The 18,378-nt window shown below is 40.3% G+C and overlaps 1 protein-coding gene across 1 annotated transcript in view; it reads right to left on the bottom strand.

Annotated features, from left to right (window-relative positions):
* COBL (cordon-bleu WH2 repeat protein) overlaps positions 1 to 18,378 on the bottom strand; it is a 252,917-nt gene that overhangs the window by 43,402 nt on the left and 191,137 nt on the right. Inside the window, exon 12 of the mRNA XM_008571826.1 lies at positions 9,143 to 9,452. Coding sequence (XP_008570048.1) covers positions 9,143 to 9,452 — 310 coding nt within the window. The remainder of the gene's footprint in view (positions 1 to 9,142; positions 9,453 to 18,378) is intronic.

Here is an 18,378-nt window from a genome sequence, read left to right as displayed (position 1 = left end):
AGGGATACCTGCTGCCGGGAACACAGAGCTCATCACCACGATGCACCAATTTCATCAAAGGAGGCATATCTCCTCCACATCCACATAACAGATGAGTGTATCTGTATCTGTTTTCAGTGTGACAGTGCAGCGGGGGGATGGTGACATCTCCCAGAGTGCTGAAGGGAGCACCTGTTCTGAAGAACATTTGATAGAAGGGAACTTTAACTGGATTCTTTGCTGCACAATTTGCATGAGCCTTTAACATCTCACTGAGTCTAAGAGGGGGATACGATGGCTTCCCAAATTCATCTGTGAATAGACACTTTTCAAGCACTATAGCACAGGAAATGTGCGAGCAGCTGCAACCACATCCCAAAGTCAACACACAGGTGAGCAGGGTGATACTGTCTTCTGCAGAAGAGATGCAGAGTGGCCAACGTACCCTTCAGTCCTCAGTAGAGTGCACACCCACACCCAGCTTGCATGTGTATTTAGTTTGGACTCAAATACTTGAATTGCTTGCCAACATTTAAAATTTGGAAGAGTTTACCTAAAAATCTAGATTTCTGGTTTCTCTTTGAGAATTGGCCATACTGGATCTATAATCCTTCAGGGCAATGACTGAAAGGAGGGCGTAGGGCTGCTCTCTGAGAGAAAACGTGTATGTCCCACCATGCCCCATGGCATCCCACCTGCTGAACCTCCCTCCACCTCATGATATGCCTGGCTGCTGGGGCATTCAAGTTTGCAACCCCTGTTTTATACTATAGGCACTACTTTTAAGTAATCCTAAAATTTAGTGAAAATCATGTATTTGGAAATAAGCATGCGAAACATCATGCTGAAATTTCTGAATTTGTCTAATTTTTTAGTTGAGATAATTTCCATAAAAAGCAACAACCCCCACCCCCAAAGAAAAAACAACAACAACCAAAAACTATAGTCATTCCATGAGAAATCCTGGGCAGAGAGTCAATCCCAAATAACTCTTGGGCAAATAGCTTAGTACCAGAGACAGGGCCAAGGGGACCTGAGATCATCTTTATCTTCATTTGACTGATGAGCTGGCTGAAGCCCAGAAAAGGAAAGTTATCTGCCATGAAAATCCATACTGCCCCCATTTCCTAAATGAACAGTAGTAATTCTAACAATGCATACTATGTAATAGACATGCAACATGTACTTTATTATACTGTGATGGGCACTTCATAGACTCATGACACCTCTGCCAGGTAGGTGTCATTATCTGCACTGTGAAAAATCAAAATGTAAGGCTTGGAAACATTAAGTGGCTCCTCAAAGGCCAAACGCCCAGTTAGTGATGGTCAAATTCCACTGTAGGTCTGTCAGTTTCAACACTCCCTCCCTTCCTTACCATACTACTCTCAACTTCAGTGGCACCCCAGGGATGAGGGCAGAAAAACATGCCCTGCTCCCTGTTTGGATAAAGCATTAGGTTCCAAAGATTCAGTGATTACCCTAGCCTTGGCCACAGACAATGTTAATTCTCATATTTGGATAGAAATCAGCAAGTTTTTATATCAAAGGTCAACACCAGCCAAGCAGATTCATGTGGAGCATCTCTGGGGCCACAGAGTTTAAAATACCTGACTAGTTTCATATGCAGAGCTCAAATGTATGCAATACCCATGCAGACTAGCAGAACAGACTGGAAAGTTACAGTGAAAAGCTATTTTTCCTTTATGTTGAATGACTAAATGAGAAAATGCCATAATTTTTGCCTACTCTCATAGATGCAAACAACACAGACCAACCTGAGCTAAATGCATATTGTGTGGGGTGGAGATAAAAGGGGACCAAACACTGCCTTCTAATTTCCTTTCTGATGAAACACAAACTTGGCCTTGGAATCATCCTTAAGACTGAGGAGCTATATTTTAAAATTATTAGGGAATGTGTATAACAAGATGGAGAAGTGCTCTTGATAAACTGTTAGGTAAAAATAAATCAAAATAAACTATGATTGACAATACAATTATGTTAACCCAATAATGATTTGTGTGTTCATATGAACAGGGTTGAAACAAAACATTAAAAATAGAAAAGCTTTTGGTGACTGACTTATACCTCAATACTGAAATAGTTGGGGACCTGAACATCACCCTCTCAACATTGGACAGATAATCTAGGCAACAAATCAATAGGGAAACATAGGATATAAACTACACTCTAGACCAACTGGACTTGGTGATTATATATAGAACATTTCAGTGAACAACCAGAAAATATACATGCTTCTCATCAGCACATGGAACATTCTCCAAGATAGATCACATATTAGGTCACAAATCAAGTACCAACAAGTTTAAAAAATCTGAAATCATTTCATGCATCTTCTCAGACCACAATGGATTAAAACTAGAAATTAATAACAAAAGAAATTTTGGACATCACACAAATACTTGGAAATTAAACAATATGCTTCTGAATGACATATGGGGTAGAGAAGAAATCAAACAGGAAATCAAAAAACTTCTCGAAACTAATGATAATAATAACACATCATACCAAAACCTATGGGATACTGCAAAAGCAGTACAGAGGAAAGTTTATTGCAATAAATGCTTACATCAAGAGAATAGAGGGATCCGATCAAGATGGTGGAATAGACGGTCTGCAGCATCACTCTTCCCCACAAATCAACCAAATTTACAACTATAAAAATATAACATCAGCCAAGCTGGGGCCACTGGAGCTCAGGGGAAGAGGAGGAGAGACTTATGGAGTTCATAAAGGTGGGAGAAACTATGATGAGAGAAAGAAAAAGCTGCTCTGAGCATTTCGGGCTGCGGCTGCTTTAAGGCTCAAGCTGATGAGTGCATGGAGCAGGAGCCGGCAGAAGCTGCAGCTGTGCCCTTCAGATGGAGTTACTTGAAGGCAGCAGGAGAGAAGAGGGCCTTGGTGGCACCCAGGACAGCAAGACCACTAATAGGTTTCCTATGGACCCACGCAGGAGGGAGGAGCCAGAACAACTGAAAAAAAGGGAGCCATTCAGAGGCTGGTAAGTCATTGCAAGGGACCAGTGCAGGGCCCATCCCATGGGAAGTGTTTGGAGCATGGGCAGAGGGGGAGATGGACCCACTAGGGGAACACTGGGACACAGCAAAGACAGCTTATTGGCCCCCCAATCAGCGCAGGACCACTCAGAGAGGAGACTGGTCAGGAATGCAGAATTGCATGGGGTGCAGTTTGATGAAAAAACTCAGGCCCAGATCAGATTCTACAGAATACAGATCCACTGGGTCTCTGGAGAGCCAGAAGTACCTATAAGATCAACCATTAAACCATGAGCTGCACAAAAAGCCTTCCCTAGGGAAACAGCAGCAAAGTAGCAATTAAAAAAACCATACAGCTCAAGTACTAGTTCCCACAGGAAGATCCCCATGTTAGAACTAAAGGACAAAAAATTAGTTCTGGCCCAGGCACACCACCAGCACCTTGGGGCCTGCCTGGGAACCAGTGGCTTGGATCTGGGGCCCGGACCCCACTCCCACTTCCAGGCAAACTGCACCAGTGCCTTGGGGCCAGCCCGGGGACCTGAGGCATGGAGAAGGGGACTGGACACCCCTCCCACAACCAGGTACACCACACCAGCACCTCAGGGCCCACCCAGGGACCCAGGGCATGGAGGAGGGGACCAGACCTCTCTCCCACAACCAGGCACGTGGCACCAGTGCCTTGGGGCCTGCCCAGAGACCAGAGGCATGGAGAAGGGGAACAAACACACCACACAACCAGGCATACCACAAGTGCCAAGGAGCATACCAAAAACAGCACCTCCATGTGGGTGGGCCACCACAGCTACCACAATAACCATAGCTGCCACAAAAGTGGCTAGATGCCACAACCACCATGCAGATGGCCCACCAACCACTGGAGTGCATTCACACAAGAAGAGTCACCAGCAGAGATAAAGAAAAGAAGAGGATGTCTCTTTCCACAAAACCCATTTCAGAGTGATAGATGAAGCATCTGTTCTATGATAATATTGGGGGACCTGATCACATCTCTCAGCATTGGACAGATCATCTAGGCAACAAATTATCAGAGTAACATTATTCTTTCAGAAGGAGAGAAGAAATGTAGGGTAATTAGAGGGGGGAGGGGGAGGGAATGGGGGAAGGGGAGAGATTGGACAAGGGGCATAAAGAATAATTACAATTTATAACAATATATATGCTAGTAATATTGATTTAATCGACATATCTCAATGTTCAACCCCCCAAATATGCATAATCAATTTTGATTCAATAAATAAAATAAATTTTTTAAAAAAGAGAGAATAGAAAGATTTCAAATAAACAACCTAACTTTACACCTCAAGGAACTAGAAAAACAAGAACAATACAAACCCAAAGTTAGTAGATGAAAAGAAATAAAGATCAGAGCAGAACTAAATGAAATAGAGACCAAAAATATAGTACAAAAGATCAATGAAACAAAAAGCTGGCTTTTTGGGAAGATAAACAAAATAGACAAACCACTAGCCAGACTTACTAAAAAAAGACCCAAATTACAAACATCAGAAATGAAAACGGGGATAACACAACTGATACCACAGAAATAAAAAGAATCATTAGAGAGTACTATGAAAAACTATATGCCAACAAATTTGAAAATCTGTAGGAAATGGATGAATTTCTTGACACATGCAAACTACCAAGATTGATACAAGATGACAAAGAAAAACTGAACAGACCAATAACAAGCAATGAGATTAAAGCAGTAATCAGAAATCTTCCAAAAAAGAAAAGCCCAGGACCAGATGGCCTCACTCCTGAATTCTACCAAACCTTTAAAGAGGAATTAATATCAGTTCTTTCCAAACTATTACAAAAAATTGAAATGGAAATCATTCTCCAAAACTCATTCTATGAAGCCAGCATCACCCTGATACCAAAACCAAGAAAAGATACAACAAAAAAGAAAACTACAGACTGATATACTTGATAAATATAGATGCTAAGATCCTCAGCAAAATACTAGCAAACAATATAGCAACATATCAAAAGGGTTATACATCATGAGCAAGTGGGATTCATCCCAGGAAGGCAAGGATAGTTCAACATACGCAAGTCAATAAATTTGATACATCATGTCAACAAAGTGAAGAACAAAAACCACATGATCATCCCAATAGATGCAGAAAAAGCATTTGACAAAATTCAACCATTTTTCATGATAAACACTCTCAACAAATTAGGTACAGAGGGAAGGTATTTCTACATAATAAAAGCCATATATGATAACCCCACTGCCAATATCATCCTGAATGGGGAAAAGATGAAAGCTTTCCCATTAAGAACAGGAACAAGACAAGGATGCCTGCTCTCTCTACTCCTTTTAAACATAGTATTGGAAGTACTTGCCAGAGCAATTAGACAAGTAAAAGAAATAAAGGGCATCCAAGTAGGTAAAGAGGAAATCAAATTGTCCCTGTTCACAGATGACATGATTCTATATATAGAAAACCCAAAAATCTCTACCAAAAAACTGTTAAAGCTGATAAATAAATTCAGTAAGGTTACAGGATACAAAATCAACTTAGAAAAATTAGTAGTGTCTTTATACTCCAACAACAAACTACAAGAAAAAGAGATCAAGAAAGCAAGCCTAGGGCCGGCCCGGTGGCGCACTGGAGAGTGCGCCGCTTGGGAGCGCGGCGGCGCTCCCACTGAGGGTTCGGATCCCATGTGGTGACCGGTTCCCGCTCACTGGCTGAGCGTGGCGCGGGCGCAACACCGAAGGTTGCGATCCTGTACCGGTCAGTAAAAAGGAAAAAAAAAAGAAAGAAAGCAAGCCTATTTACCACAGTCTCCCCCCCCCCAAAAAAAAAAAAAACCCTAAGAATAAATCTAACCAAAGAGGTGAAAGATCACTACAATGAGAACTACAAATTACTTCTGAAAGAAATTAAGGAAGACACTAAGAGATGGAAAGACATTCCTTTCTCATGGGTTAGAAGAATCCATGTAGTAAAAATGTCCATACTACACAAAGCCATCTACAGATTCAGTGCGATTCCCATCAAAATACTAATGACATTCTTCACAGAAACAGAAAAAGCAATCCTAACATTCATACGGAACAACAAAAGACCCCAAATAGCCAAAGCAATCCTGAGCAAAAACAAAGTAAAGCTGGAAGCATTACACTTTCTGACTTCAAACTATATTACAAATCTGTAGTAACAAAAATAGCATGATACTGGCATCAAAACAGACATGTGGACCAATGGAACAGAATAGAGAACTCAGAAATCAATCCACATATTTACAGCCAAGTGATCTTTGACAAAGGCATCAAGAACATACATCGGGGGAAAAAACTGCCTTTTCAGTTAATGGTGCTGGGAAAACTGGATATCCATTTGTAGAAGAAAGAAATTTTATCCGTACCTTTCACCATATACCGAAATCAACTCAAAATGGATTAGAGACCTAAATATAAGGCCTGAAACTTTAAAACTCCTGGAAGAAAATGTAGGGAAATGCTCCAGGATTTAGGACTGGGCAATGACTTTATGGATAATGCCCCAAAAACACAGGCAACAAAAGAAAAAATAAACAAATGGGATTATATCAAACTAAAAAGCTCCTGAACAGCAAGGAAACAATAGAGTGAAAAGACAACCTACAGAATGGGAGAAAGTATTTGCAAAAAATGCATCTGACAAGGGATTAATATCCAGAATATACAAAGAGCTCAGTCAACTTTACAATAAAAAATGAATAATCCAATTAAAAAATGGGCAAAGGAGCTGAATAGACATTTCTCAAAGGAAGATATGCAAATGGCCAACAGGTATATGAAATAATGCTCAACATCACTAATCATCAGGGAAATGCAAATCCAAACCACTCCGAGATATCACCTCACCCCAATCAGACTGGCTATTATAAAAAAAAAAATAACAAATGCTGGTGAGGATATGGAGAAAGAGGAACCCTTCTGAACAGCTGGTGGAACCATAAATTAGTACAGCCATTACGGAGAACAATATGAAGGTTCCTTAAACAACTACAGATAGAACTTGCATATGATCCAGCAATACCACTCCTGGGATATATCCAGAGGACTGGAAATCATCAGGTCAAGGCATACCTGTACTACAATGTTTATTGCAACTCTATTTACAATAGCTAAGTGATGGAACCAACTTAAATGTCCATCAATGGATGACTAGATAAGGAAATTGTGATATATACACAATGGAATACTACTCAGCCGTAAAAAAGAATGAAATTCTACCATTTGCAACAACATGGATGAGCCTAGAGAAAATTATCCTAAATGAAACAACCCAGGTACAGAAAGTGAAATATGTTCTCACTCATAACTGGGAGCTGAATCCATAAATAAAAAAATGAACAATAGAGACAGAGAGAAAGAAAGAAACAACCATCACAGTAATAGGTGGAACTTTTAGAAAACTAGAGGTGGAAAAGGGTAGGGGAAGGGGAGAAAGAGAGGGGTCAATGAGGGATTGGTCAACAGACACAAAGAATGGTTGCTTGTTATAATGACAAATAAGCTAACTGTACTGATCTAACCACCACACACTGTACATAATTATTGAAAATCAACATTTTACCCCACATGTATGTATAATAAAAAATAAAAGATATAAAAATAAAAGAAAGAACAAGTAACAATGTAACAAAAAAAAGAATTTTACCTTATTTCTATTAATGTTTCCATACAACGGTTTATTTGATTAGTTATTAATGTTGTGTAAAAGGTAAAAATAAAATTGATAGCCTAAAGAGAATTAAAAGTTATCACAGCAGTGCGGTGTTAGCACAGAGACGGATAAGTAAAGCAGTGCTGTGGAAGAGAGCATGGAAGCTGACCAACAGGTGCACGGAAACTTGACGTCTGACCAAAGTGGAGGTAGGAGTCAGTGGGAAAAAACAGACTTCTTTGCAGCACACCAGAAAATAAACCCCAGGTAGACAGGCGCTCAAATGTGAGAAAGCAGCACTAAAACTTTTACATGACATTCAGACTATCTGTAGTCCTTTAGGCTATGGCAAGGATCTCTTAAATATGCAAAGGTCATATACACTTGGAAGAAAAAGGACAAATCCAATGATATTAACATTAAAAGGCAATCATTGTACAATAAAAGAAAACGTTAAATTCAAGCCACAAAGTTAAATTCAAGAGACTCTCTGTGTGCGATAACTGACAAAGGAGAAATTAATAGTTAAAAAAAGGCAAACATACCAGTTTTGTAAAAAGGGCAAAAGGCTACAAAAAGGCAATTTTTAAAAGAGGAAACCCAAATTGCTAATAAACGGTTAAATTCAAGAGACTCTCTGTGTGCGATAACTGACAAAGGAGAAATTAATAGTTAAAAAAGGCAAACATACCAGTTTTGTAAAAAGGGCAAAAGGCTACAAAAAGGCAATTTTTAAAAGAGGAAACCCAAATTGCTAATAAACATATGACAAGATGCTCATCCTTAATAATTAGAGAACTGTGAATTAAAGCCACATGAAGTGACGTTTGACACCTATATGACTGGCAATGCTTAGATGTCCACTAATCGCAAGTACCGGGGTAGGTGTGGAATGACATGATGTCACAGACTGCTGGAGGGCCTGTCAATTGGATGAGCATTTTTGGAGAGCATCTGTCAATATTCCACAAAGTTGAAGATGAGTCTTTCCGATGGTCTAATAATATTTCTTCTAGAAAACTCTCTGTGTGTAAAGAGACATATGTGCAACCTGCTCATCATTTCCAGTCCTGAAAATCTGGAACAACCTAAGTGTCCATTATTGGGAAAATGGATAAACGAATGAGTGAACGAACATGTATTGTCATGGATAAATCTTAAAAATGGGAAGTTGAGTAGAAAAGTATACTAAGAGTAAGGTACTATTTACATAAAGTGTCAAAACAAACAGGACACTATGATGTATTATTTATAAGTACCTGTATACCTACAAACTGTGTGACGATATGGATAACCAGCCCTTGAATTTGGGCCTTCTGGAGACTTCTGTGGAGGGCTCCTGGCACACAGTGAACTCTGAATAAACATCTGTTGTGTCCCCACGACAAAAGCTGCCTTCTTTAGAGATGAGGCTATGGATGGAATGACTTCCCTCCCACGCATCCCATGACTCACCTTGGGTGTGAGTTCCCACAGCCAATCCTCTCCCATGAGGGGCTCTTTTGGGGACCCAGTTCTGGGGTTCCAGCCAGGTCCTGGTCACTGCAGTCTTCCTGGTCTGTAGCCCACCTATCTTTGGACTTCAGGCTATCATGCTGCGAGTCTAGAGAGATGATGTCTGAGGGGGAGCTCATCACACCCGAGTCCTCGGTTGTGTCCTCCGACGCAAAGCAGCTGCTGACAGACACTGTCTCCTCGGCCTCTGATGGTGCCGGTGGGGTTCCGTCCATGCCGCAGTGACCGCTGGGTGCCAGGGGCAGGCTCACTGGACAAAACACAGCAGGGAAGGTCAGCGCACACCGCCTAGCAAAGGCTACGTCCCTCTGAATGACTTCCCTGCTATCTGGAACGCGGGGCACTAGGATAAAGGGAGACCCTCATCCAAACATTGTAACTAACTCAGAAGGAACCATAGGTGCATGTGTGATTGAGAGCAAAATTTTCCCTGAAAAATCAGTATTTGATGAATTAGCCTTCTAAATTTGTATCATCTATTTGGTGATGGGCAAACACATTTAAAATTTCAAACTAATGATGTGGTGAATGAAATTGTTTCTAGTCTAACTCTTGGTTTAATTAAAGTTGTTTTAAAATAAATTCTTCTAAAAAAGCATTGAGAACAATTAGAGTTTTTAGAAATACACACAAACTTAGAAAAAGTAATGCTGGTTTGGGAACTTCTGACAAATATTTCATAGTTACATTTGAAATTTAGCCTAACATATTAATGATGCTCTTCCTCAGCTTTTGGCTCTCCCTTAGTTTTTATATTTGAGACAGTAAGTTATGGTCTGAATAAGAGATGATCTTGGAAGAGAACCTTTGGGTAAAATTAGAAAGAATCAGAGCAAAAGTGTCCTTGGTTGAGGTTGCCTGGCCCCTAAGCACTAAATGTGATTTGCTGCAGCAGAGCCGGTGAGATGCACATAGCTGCAGTCACTGTCAAAGCCAAGTTCTGTCGAACACGAATGATGGGGGACACTGTAGACATTCTGCACATCTATTTAGCTATTCAGAGATACATTAGGTATAAATAGTGAGGGGTCAGTATTTTTTTCATACTAAGCTTCTAGATTCTCTAAAATCACAGAAAGCTCTATGCAGAGAGCTGCAGTTTGAAGGACAGGAATACACAACTCTAGACCAGCTGTACACCAGAGCTGTTGAATGCAGAAATAGATCTTAAACTTGAAGACACTTCAATTCATATGATCTAGGTAAGCACTGTTAATGACAGTCCAGGAAATAAGCACTGTGTTTTGTCATAGCAGTTCCAGTGCATTTTGTTTTAAAATTGTTCCTCCTATAAGTAGTCACTGGATGTCTGGTGGGTAAAGGCCCACAGACGTCTCTGAGTGCATGCTCCACACTGTCACACACTGACAACAAAGAGGAATCACGACTGCACTCAACACTGACAACATTTCTCCTAGACGACAGGCAAACAACACATAACTAACAAAAACAACAAAGACCCTTTCAGGCGTTGGTTTATTTGAGACCCTGAACAATAAGATAAACAAGAGAACACAAATTTAAAAAAAAAACACATTTCACAAAAGAGCCCACATGTAAAGAACAGGATGAAAAGGAAGAACTGCTTAGGGAAGCGTAAACACACAGGCTACACACTGAATGCACTGAACGCTTTTTAACAATAACCCTGTTTCCAGCTTTCTTTCCAGCTTTTGTTGCAATACTTTTAATTAGGGGGCAGATCTGGAGAAGAAACGCTGCCTCTGGATGAGTGCAACCTGCATCTTTTCCTGCCAATGATTTGCTAGGAAGCTGACGCTCCTGGGATGGTTGCTGTGCTCTGTCCATGCCGCCTGCAAATCTGCACCAAGATGTCATTCCACGGGCCAACCCCTCAGAACACTGTTTCCTGCACAGCTGTCCCAGCAGCCGACGAGGGCAAAGCCCTCTTTCCTGCTGCTCCTCTCTTCCCTTCCCTCCATCACTGAATAAGTAGGTCAGTTAAACCAACACTTTGTTTCTCTGTCTATCTTGTGTATAAACATCATGACACACTGAAAAAGAGTATACAGCTTTCAGGTCACAGAGACCTGGGTTCAAATGCCGACAGAGTAGTGTAGTGACTGTGTCCCGGCAGGTAGGTAATAATGCCTGCGATGAGGGCTGAACGTGATGGGCAGGTTTCCCTGCTGGGCAGGTGCCTGGGGGGGAAAGGGCCCTGCAAATGGACCTGGGGAGAGAGTCCAATCCAAGAGTCTGGGCTCTTTGACGACTCACAGTTTATGAGGGGATAGACATGCGCATAAGGAATGACAATGCCAAATGCCAGCTCTAGGTGTGTTCCAGTGGCTGAGGTGGGCAGGCTGGTCTGAGCGAGGTGTTGGTACACAGTAGGTGCCAAATAAATGCCTGGGCCAGCCAGGCTTCCTCTCTTCCCTTTCCAGTAGCTGTCACTCCAGTGTGAGCAACCGAAGAAACCTTCTCCCTATAGCCTCTTCTCAGCGGGCCACAAGTGGAGGCTCAGGACCACCTGTAACATGCTTTGACAACTTCTAAATGAGGTTATGGTGCAGGAGACTTTTTCCTCATCAATTCTAAACAGAAACCCAAAACATAAAGGAAAACGGGGAGCTCCTTTAGCTGTGATGAGCTGGAGGTCCAGGTCTCGTCCGCTCGATCCTCTGTGAGTGGCCCCACCGCACCCTCACCATAGCTCCCTAGGGGCTCCACGAAGCCAGTGGTCCAGGGATGCCAGCCTGAGACCCAGCAGCAGCAGGACGAAATGAAGAGCCCAGATCCCACATTCAAGTCCAAGTTCTCCTCTCAACTTTGAACAATCTTTTCATTTCCCCTTTCTGTAAAATAAGTTGGCCCTGATAAGCTCTAAAATCCTTTCTAGATCTAGAACTCTATCATTCTTTAAAATTCCAAATCAAAATAGAGAGTGTAAACACTCTTTTTTAAAATTGACTAGTGATTAAGTAGGAATCTTAAAAGGAATATATATATTTTTACAATTTTTAAGTTTAAATTTTTTTAAAGATAATTTATTATGCATACATGTTGGGTACAATGTTGATTTTCAATAATTGTGTATAATGTGTGGTGGTTAGATGAGTATAGTTAGCTTATTCATCATTACAATACACAATCATTCTTTGTGTCCATTGACCAGTTCCTCATTAACCCCCCTCCCTCACCCCTCCCCTCCCCTTCCCTTTTCCACCTCTAGTTTTCTAAAAGTTCAATGTATTACTGTGATTGTGGTTTCTTTTTTTCTCTCTTCATTGTTCATTTATTTATTTATGGATTCAGTTCCCAGTTATGAGTGAGAACATGCAGTATTTCTCTTTCTGTACCTGGGTTGTTCCCCTTAGAATGGTTTTCTCTAGGCTCATCCACATTGTTGCAAATGGTAGAATTTCATTCTTTTTTATGGCTGAATAGCATTCCATTGTGTATATATACCACAATTTCCTTATCCAGTCATCCATTGATGGACATTTAGGTTGGTTCCATTGCCTAACTATTGTAAACAGAGCTGAAGTAAACATGGGAGTGCAAGTATCCCTTTGACCTGATGTTTTCCAGTCCTCTGGATATATCCCCAGGAGTGGGATTGCTGGATCACATGGAAGTTCCATCTGTAGTTGTTTGAGAAACTCCATACTGTTCTCCATAATGGCTGTACTAATTTACAGTCTCACCAACAGTGCAGGAGGGTTCCCCTCTCTACACATCCTGACCTGTTGATATTCTCTGTCTTTTTTGTAATAGCCAGTCTGATTGGGGTGAGGTGATATCTCAAAGTGGTTTTGATTTGCATTTCCCTGATGATTATGATGTTGAGCATTGTTTCATATATCTGTTGGCCATTTGTATGTCTTCCTTTGAGAAATATTCAGCTCCTTTGACCATTTTTTAATTGGATTATTTGTTTTTTTGCTGTAAAGTTGTCTGAGCTCCTTGTATATTCTGGATATATTGCCTTTATCCTTTCTGCTACTTTCTGTCTATCCTAAGAGTTTAAGTCATTATTTTTGAGTTAATTAACATGCTGGCAACTTTGCTATTCTCTTAAGGCATGAACAACCTTTTTGAGCTGAAAAGTTATTATTGCAGAATTTCCACAAATGTGAAAAAACACACTAGCTTTGTCTTTAGTAGAAGCCTACTATAAATTCATGATTAAATTCTCTTCTAAATGAATAGCCACAGAGCCCAAGTAAGGTATTTAACCCTCCCACCATCCTCCGCCTAAATGACATAGTCTCATGGTTCATTCTGTATAAAGGAGAGCTTTGGAAAATTCTCCAGCAAAAGTGTAAAGAAGAAAATGCTAATGTAGGGCTTCTAGTTACTCAAGTTGAACACAATCATTCTCAGTTCAGTACTAGTTCATGTGAGTTTTTCTTTTACAAAAGAAAATTTAAAGCAAAGAAATTTTCAAACACTAAATATGAATATCTTCCAAGTCCTTTTGTAATAGATTCACTTTTATAGTTGCTTTGTTAAATGTAAATTAAAGATCTTGTAGCTTGTGATATTGCTTCTGGTCATTAAGAAAAAAAAGACTTCTCAAGAGTCAGTTTCATCAAGTTTACTTGGCCCAGAGAAAACATCTCCCTACCCAACACTGGTGCTTGTGATTTCCAGAGGCCGCTCACAGCCAATACCAAGGCTCGTCCCTCATCTCGACCCGCATGGATTTAGTTCTCTATGTTCTGGGCACTGGGAACAAAGCAAAAATTAGGTAAAGTGGTCCTGAACTAGGGATGCAAACTGACATGTGCATTTCAATTATTTATTATATACCGCCACCCCCAGTAATTTTGTACAACCACATACATCTTTACATTTTAAATTGACACTGGACAATTTCCATCATGAGTTCAGTTGGTTGCAAAGCCGTATGTTACTGTGCTGTAAATATCAATGTTTTAAAAACGAATGTCTCATCATTTAAAAAATGCACTCCAAGGAATCTGAACATCATAGTATTTTCCCGCCCAGCACCTCCATGTAAAAAAGAGTGAACACCTTCTTTAACAAGCAGAGTTTTAGAGCATGTCTCTTCTTACTTAACGTATTTCAAACGAATGTCTCATCATTTAAAAAATGCACTCCAAGGAATCTGAACATCATAGTATTTTCCTGCCCAGCACCTCCATGTAAAAAAGAGTGAACACCTTCTTTAACAAGCAGAGTTTTAGAGCATGTCTCTTCTTACTTAACGTATTTTCAATTCTGCTACCCAAAAGAATCACATCCTAACTGAATGTACTTTACTCTTGAGAGATATTTTTATTGATCATACCTTTCTATAAAATATTTATATAAATTAAAATTTAATTTTTATTTCTTCTCACCATAAGGCAGTAGTGTTAAATTCTTTTCTTTTATACTGAGTTATCATTATGATAATCAATAGAAAGCAGTCAATAAAAACTGCATAAATATTCTAGAAACTTTGACATTTGTTAAACAAAAAGGTAAAATGTCACTGGAAATGCATCTCCTAAAGAGCTAAATGAGGCTTTTTCAATTAATTCCTTTACAATGACTGGATTACTTATTTCTAGAATGAGGTGGGGTTTGGCATAAATTCAATTCATATTTTTCATCATTAAGGATATAAGCACTGGAAAACCTTGTTTACTAAGTAAGTAGAGGTGAATTTAGGGAGTTTTGTTCTAGTTACATCATTTCTCTAGTTTTTAAAACCTTTCATTTGATATATGCCCAAAATCCCTTAATTGATCTGTCACAAAAATTATGCTAATGTTTTATAATCTGACAACTCAGTTAGGTCCTTTATCAATTTGGTTGGAAAGAAAAATTGGAAAACACCCTGATGTTCAAAAGGATTTTTCACCACATCATGAGAGTTATTTACCTGCTCAATCTCACACCAATATTCCCATCTGTCCTTTTGTCCGGCATTAGGAATAACGTATGTCCGTCTCCTGGTGGGTAAAGGGTATGTCTGTTTTTTGTGAGGGAGGAGAGGAGCATTTGCAAAACTGGTGCTGGGAAAGGGGCCTTGGAACGATGCTCCCACAGGTGAGTTCTCAGGTACATCAGCTCTAGGAAAAAACACATACGGAGGCCTAACACCTGAAGATGGATTCCCTTGCAAAGCCCTGGTGTTCTCCCAGAGGAATGCATGCCCCAGTTTAAATCCCACAACATACACAGTACATTTCAGTCAGTTCCAGAACTGGGGTGGTGGGATATAAGAAGCATGTCCAGGAATACAGAAGTGGGGTTATCATTCTAATTAGAGGAGACAGGAAGGTGACCATTGAAGTGAGTCTTGACACAGCATTATTTTGGCAGGTCGAGAAGGACAGTCGGATCAAAGGATGCGGAAAAGCCCAGAAACACGAGGCTGCATGGGAAACATTAAATACCGTTGAGTATTGGAACCCCTAGTGTCTCGCATTGTGTGACTGTGTCTGTGTGTACAAGCATGTTCAAGTGTTCAGGAGAGAGGGTGTGGAGAGGTTGAGTTTAGGATCGGTCACTGAGAGACTCTCTGTCACCAGCATTACATGGATTCTTCCCCTGACTCATGGCCCCAAAATAGCTACCCTCTTTTCCTCTAATGGAGGAAAAAAGTCAAGTTTACTTCATCACTCCTCTTCAAAATTACAGCTTCTCTACTCGGATGGGCACTATTTAACATTTTATTTTAATGCACTTATCAAAAAACCCCACAGACCTCAACCCCTCATAGATACCCCACGATGGAGGTGATAGTACAACCAGTTGACTCCAAAGCACTACTACATACACATTTCTGTCTTTTCAAGAAGGTAAGGTAATGAAGACTTGGAAAGCATTTATGTATCTGAAAAGAGACCTGGGTTCTCTTAAGAGTCAAGTAACGTATTCATAGTATCAATCAGCCCCTATTTCTCCATAGCCTGAACCTCAGCTCTAGTCCTAGAACCCTTCTATTAGAGACTCCAGGCAGAGAAAATTCCAATTTATACCACTGTAAGACAGAGCTGTGTCACAACTGCTGTTCTTGTAGAAATACTCATATACAGGAAGCAGGTACTGCTTTTTTCTGTCCAGCACTGTCTCCTCCTCATTTATGTTACATGAACTTGGTCCTCATAAGAGTAGCCTATTTCTCATTATCTAGGTGGGTCTCTCTGCCCCTAACTATCCCTGGCCACAAAGGGTAGGCATAAGATGAAGCAAAACCTGGCCCATGGACGCTCTGAACCCACGGACACAGTGACAGGTCCAAAGATGGGCATATGTCCTGTGCTGGGCCTATCAAAGCCCTTCTCAGGAACTTTCCACCAGAGCTATTGGGGAAGATGGTCACACTGGGCTGTAATAAATAGACTGGGTGTGAGTTTTGGATAAATGACATCCATTTGAACTAGCACATGGAAGTGCTTTTCTAGTGGTTGGACAGGAACACAGCCCTGAGACAATGTTTCAGTTCATGGACCCAACCACGCCCATAATAAAAATTTGTCTCTTGGAATTTCCAGTTCTATGAGCTAAAAACCCCACAAAAACCACAAAAACCCATTTTGCCTAACTAGTTCAAGACATATTTCTTTTTCTTGGAACTAATGAGTCCTGTCTAATAAATGTCTAAACTTCCCTGATTTTGAATATGCATTTATTTTACATTATGTTGTTTCTATTATAGGAACATTTATTTAAAAACTATATTAAATTTGACAGTTGCATGTCGTATGTTTTTTCCCTTTCCGAGATTTATTTCCATTGTTTGGATTACACGTGAGTATAATCTAACTTAGGGTGGTGTACTCTTGAAGCCCTCTTGTGTCTGTTTAATCCTCATTAAATCTACCATTTTGAATATCAGTATGGCTAAATCAAACTAAGATTCAGATGGAAATCCTTCACAAGACTGTATTCTCAGCTCCTCTGTTTTCTAGCATCTTGCCTCATAGATGAGAACCTGTATGCTAGTGTGATTTGTTTCCAAATATATATAACCTATTTCTAGAAGCCAGTAAGGTATTCCTCTTCATCTGTCGCTACCAAAAATTTTGGCTGCTGGTTAGCTCAGTTGGCTAGCGTATGTTGTTATAACACCAAGGTCAAGGGTTGAGATCCCCATACCGGCCAGCAACCAAAAAAAAAACAATTTTTTTTTTTTGCCAAAATGTTTCTAAATGTGTATGTTTCTAAGGATGTGTATTTCATTTTCAAGAATGTTTTGCTATTTATTTATTTTTCATTAATGGCCTGCTCCTGCTGTATGTGATAATCTATTGAAATTTTTTGAGGCAATGACTAAAAGTATTTATTTTAAAGTTCTTTAATTTACTAAGGTAACTCTACTTTCTTTGGAAGTAATTCCTCTCACCAGTTGTTGTCTTTCATGCATTACAAAATACTCTAGTGATCTTGGCTGTTTTTCATGTGTTTAAAAGAAGGTGTCAGCAGAGGTAGGGAGTGGATGTCTTCGGCACCCATGAGCATCTCTGTTTCCTTCCCGTGGAATAGAAAGCCTGATGACAGCAGCCCTGGATGCCGTGCTTGGACCAGGGCTAAGCAGAACTCCATGGGGGCAGAAGCTGAGTTCGCTTTCTGGGGCTGGGACTCCATGTGGACAGGGTGGCCACTTTTTCTCAGCAGCCACGACACTGACTTTGATTGATTGTGTGTTCAGCCACCTTGAAATTGAAGTTTTGTTTTCATGTGCCTTTTTTAGCAAATAGGTGAACAGCATACCTCCTCCATGCTGATATCATGGCTTTAAGAGTGGTCTAAAATATTAGACTATTGGCTAATTACTATCAGAGAGTACAGCTCAACGCTGATATTTGAAAGCCACATAATGGTAGTTGGGTTTTGACATTCTGCAGTATTCAAATGGATAACATTTAGCTACCTATACATGACCCCTGCAAGGTGGATATTATTATTCCTGTTTTGCAAATTGTGAAAGAAGCCCCAGCCAACGGATTACTTCATTTATTCCCGAAGGTATGTGTTGCAGAACCATACTCTGCTAGGCTCATAGAAGGGGCAAGTCCGTTCAAAATCACAAAAACTCGTATGTTAGGCAATAGTCAAATTCATAGCATATATGCTCATATATATGCTCTTTTCAGGGCAATCCCGGGCTGCCTGCCCCTTTGAGCACAGCCTAGCAGATTTCTTTCTTTAATAAAGCTTGAATGGTACCCGGCATCTCAGCTCACTTTCTTTCG

The sequence above is a fragment of the Galeopterus variegatus genome, unplaced genomic scaffold, assembly GCF_000696425.1.
Source record: "Galeopterus variegatus unplaced genomic scaffold, G_variegatus-3.0.2 Scaffold44, whole genome shotgun sequence".
Classification (NCBI taxonomy): Eukaryota; Metazoa; Chordata; class Mammalia; order Dermoptera; family Cynocephalidae; genus Galeopterus; species Galeopterus variegatus.
This window is presented reverse-complemented; position numbering and strand designations above follow the sequence as displayed.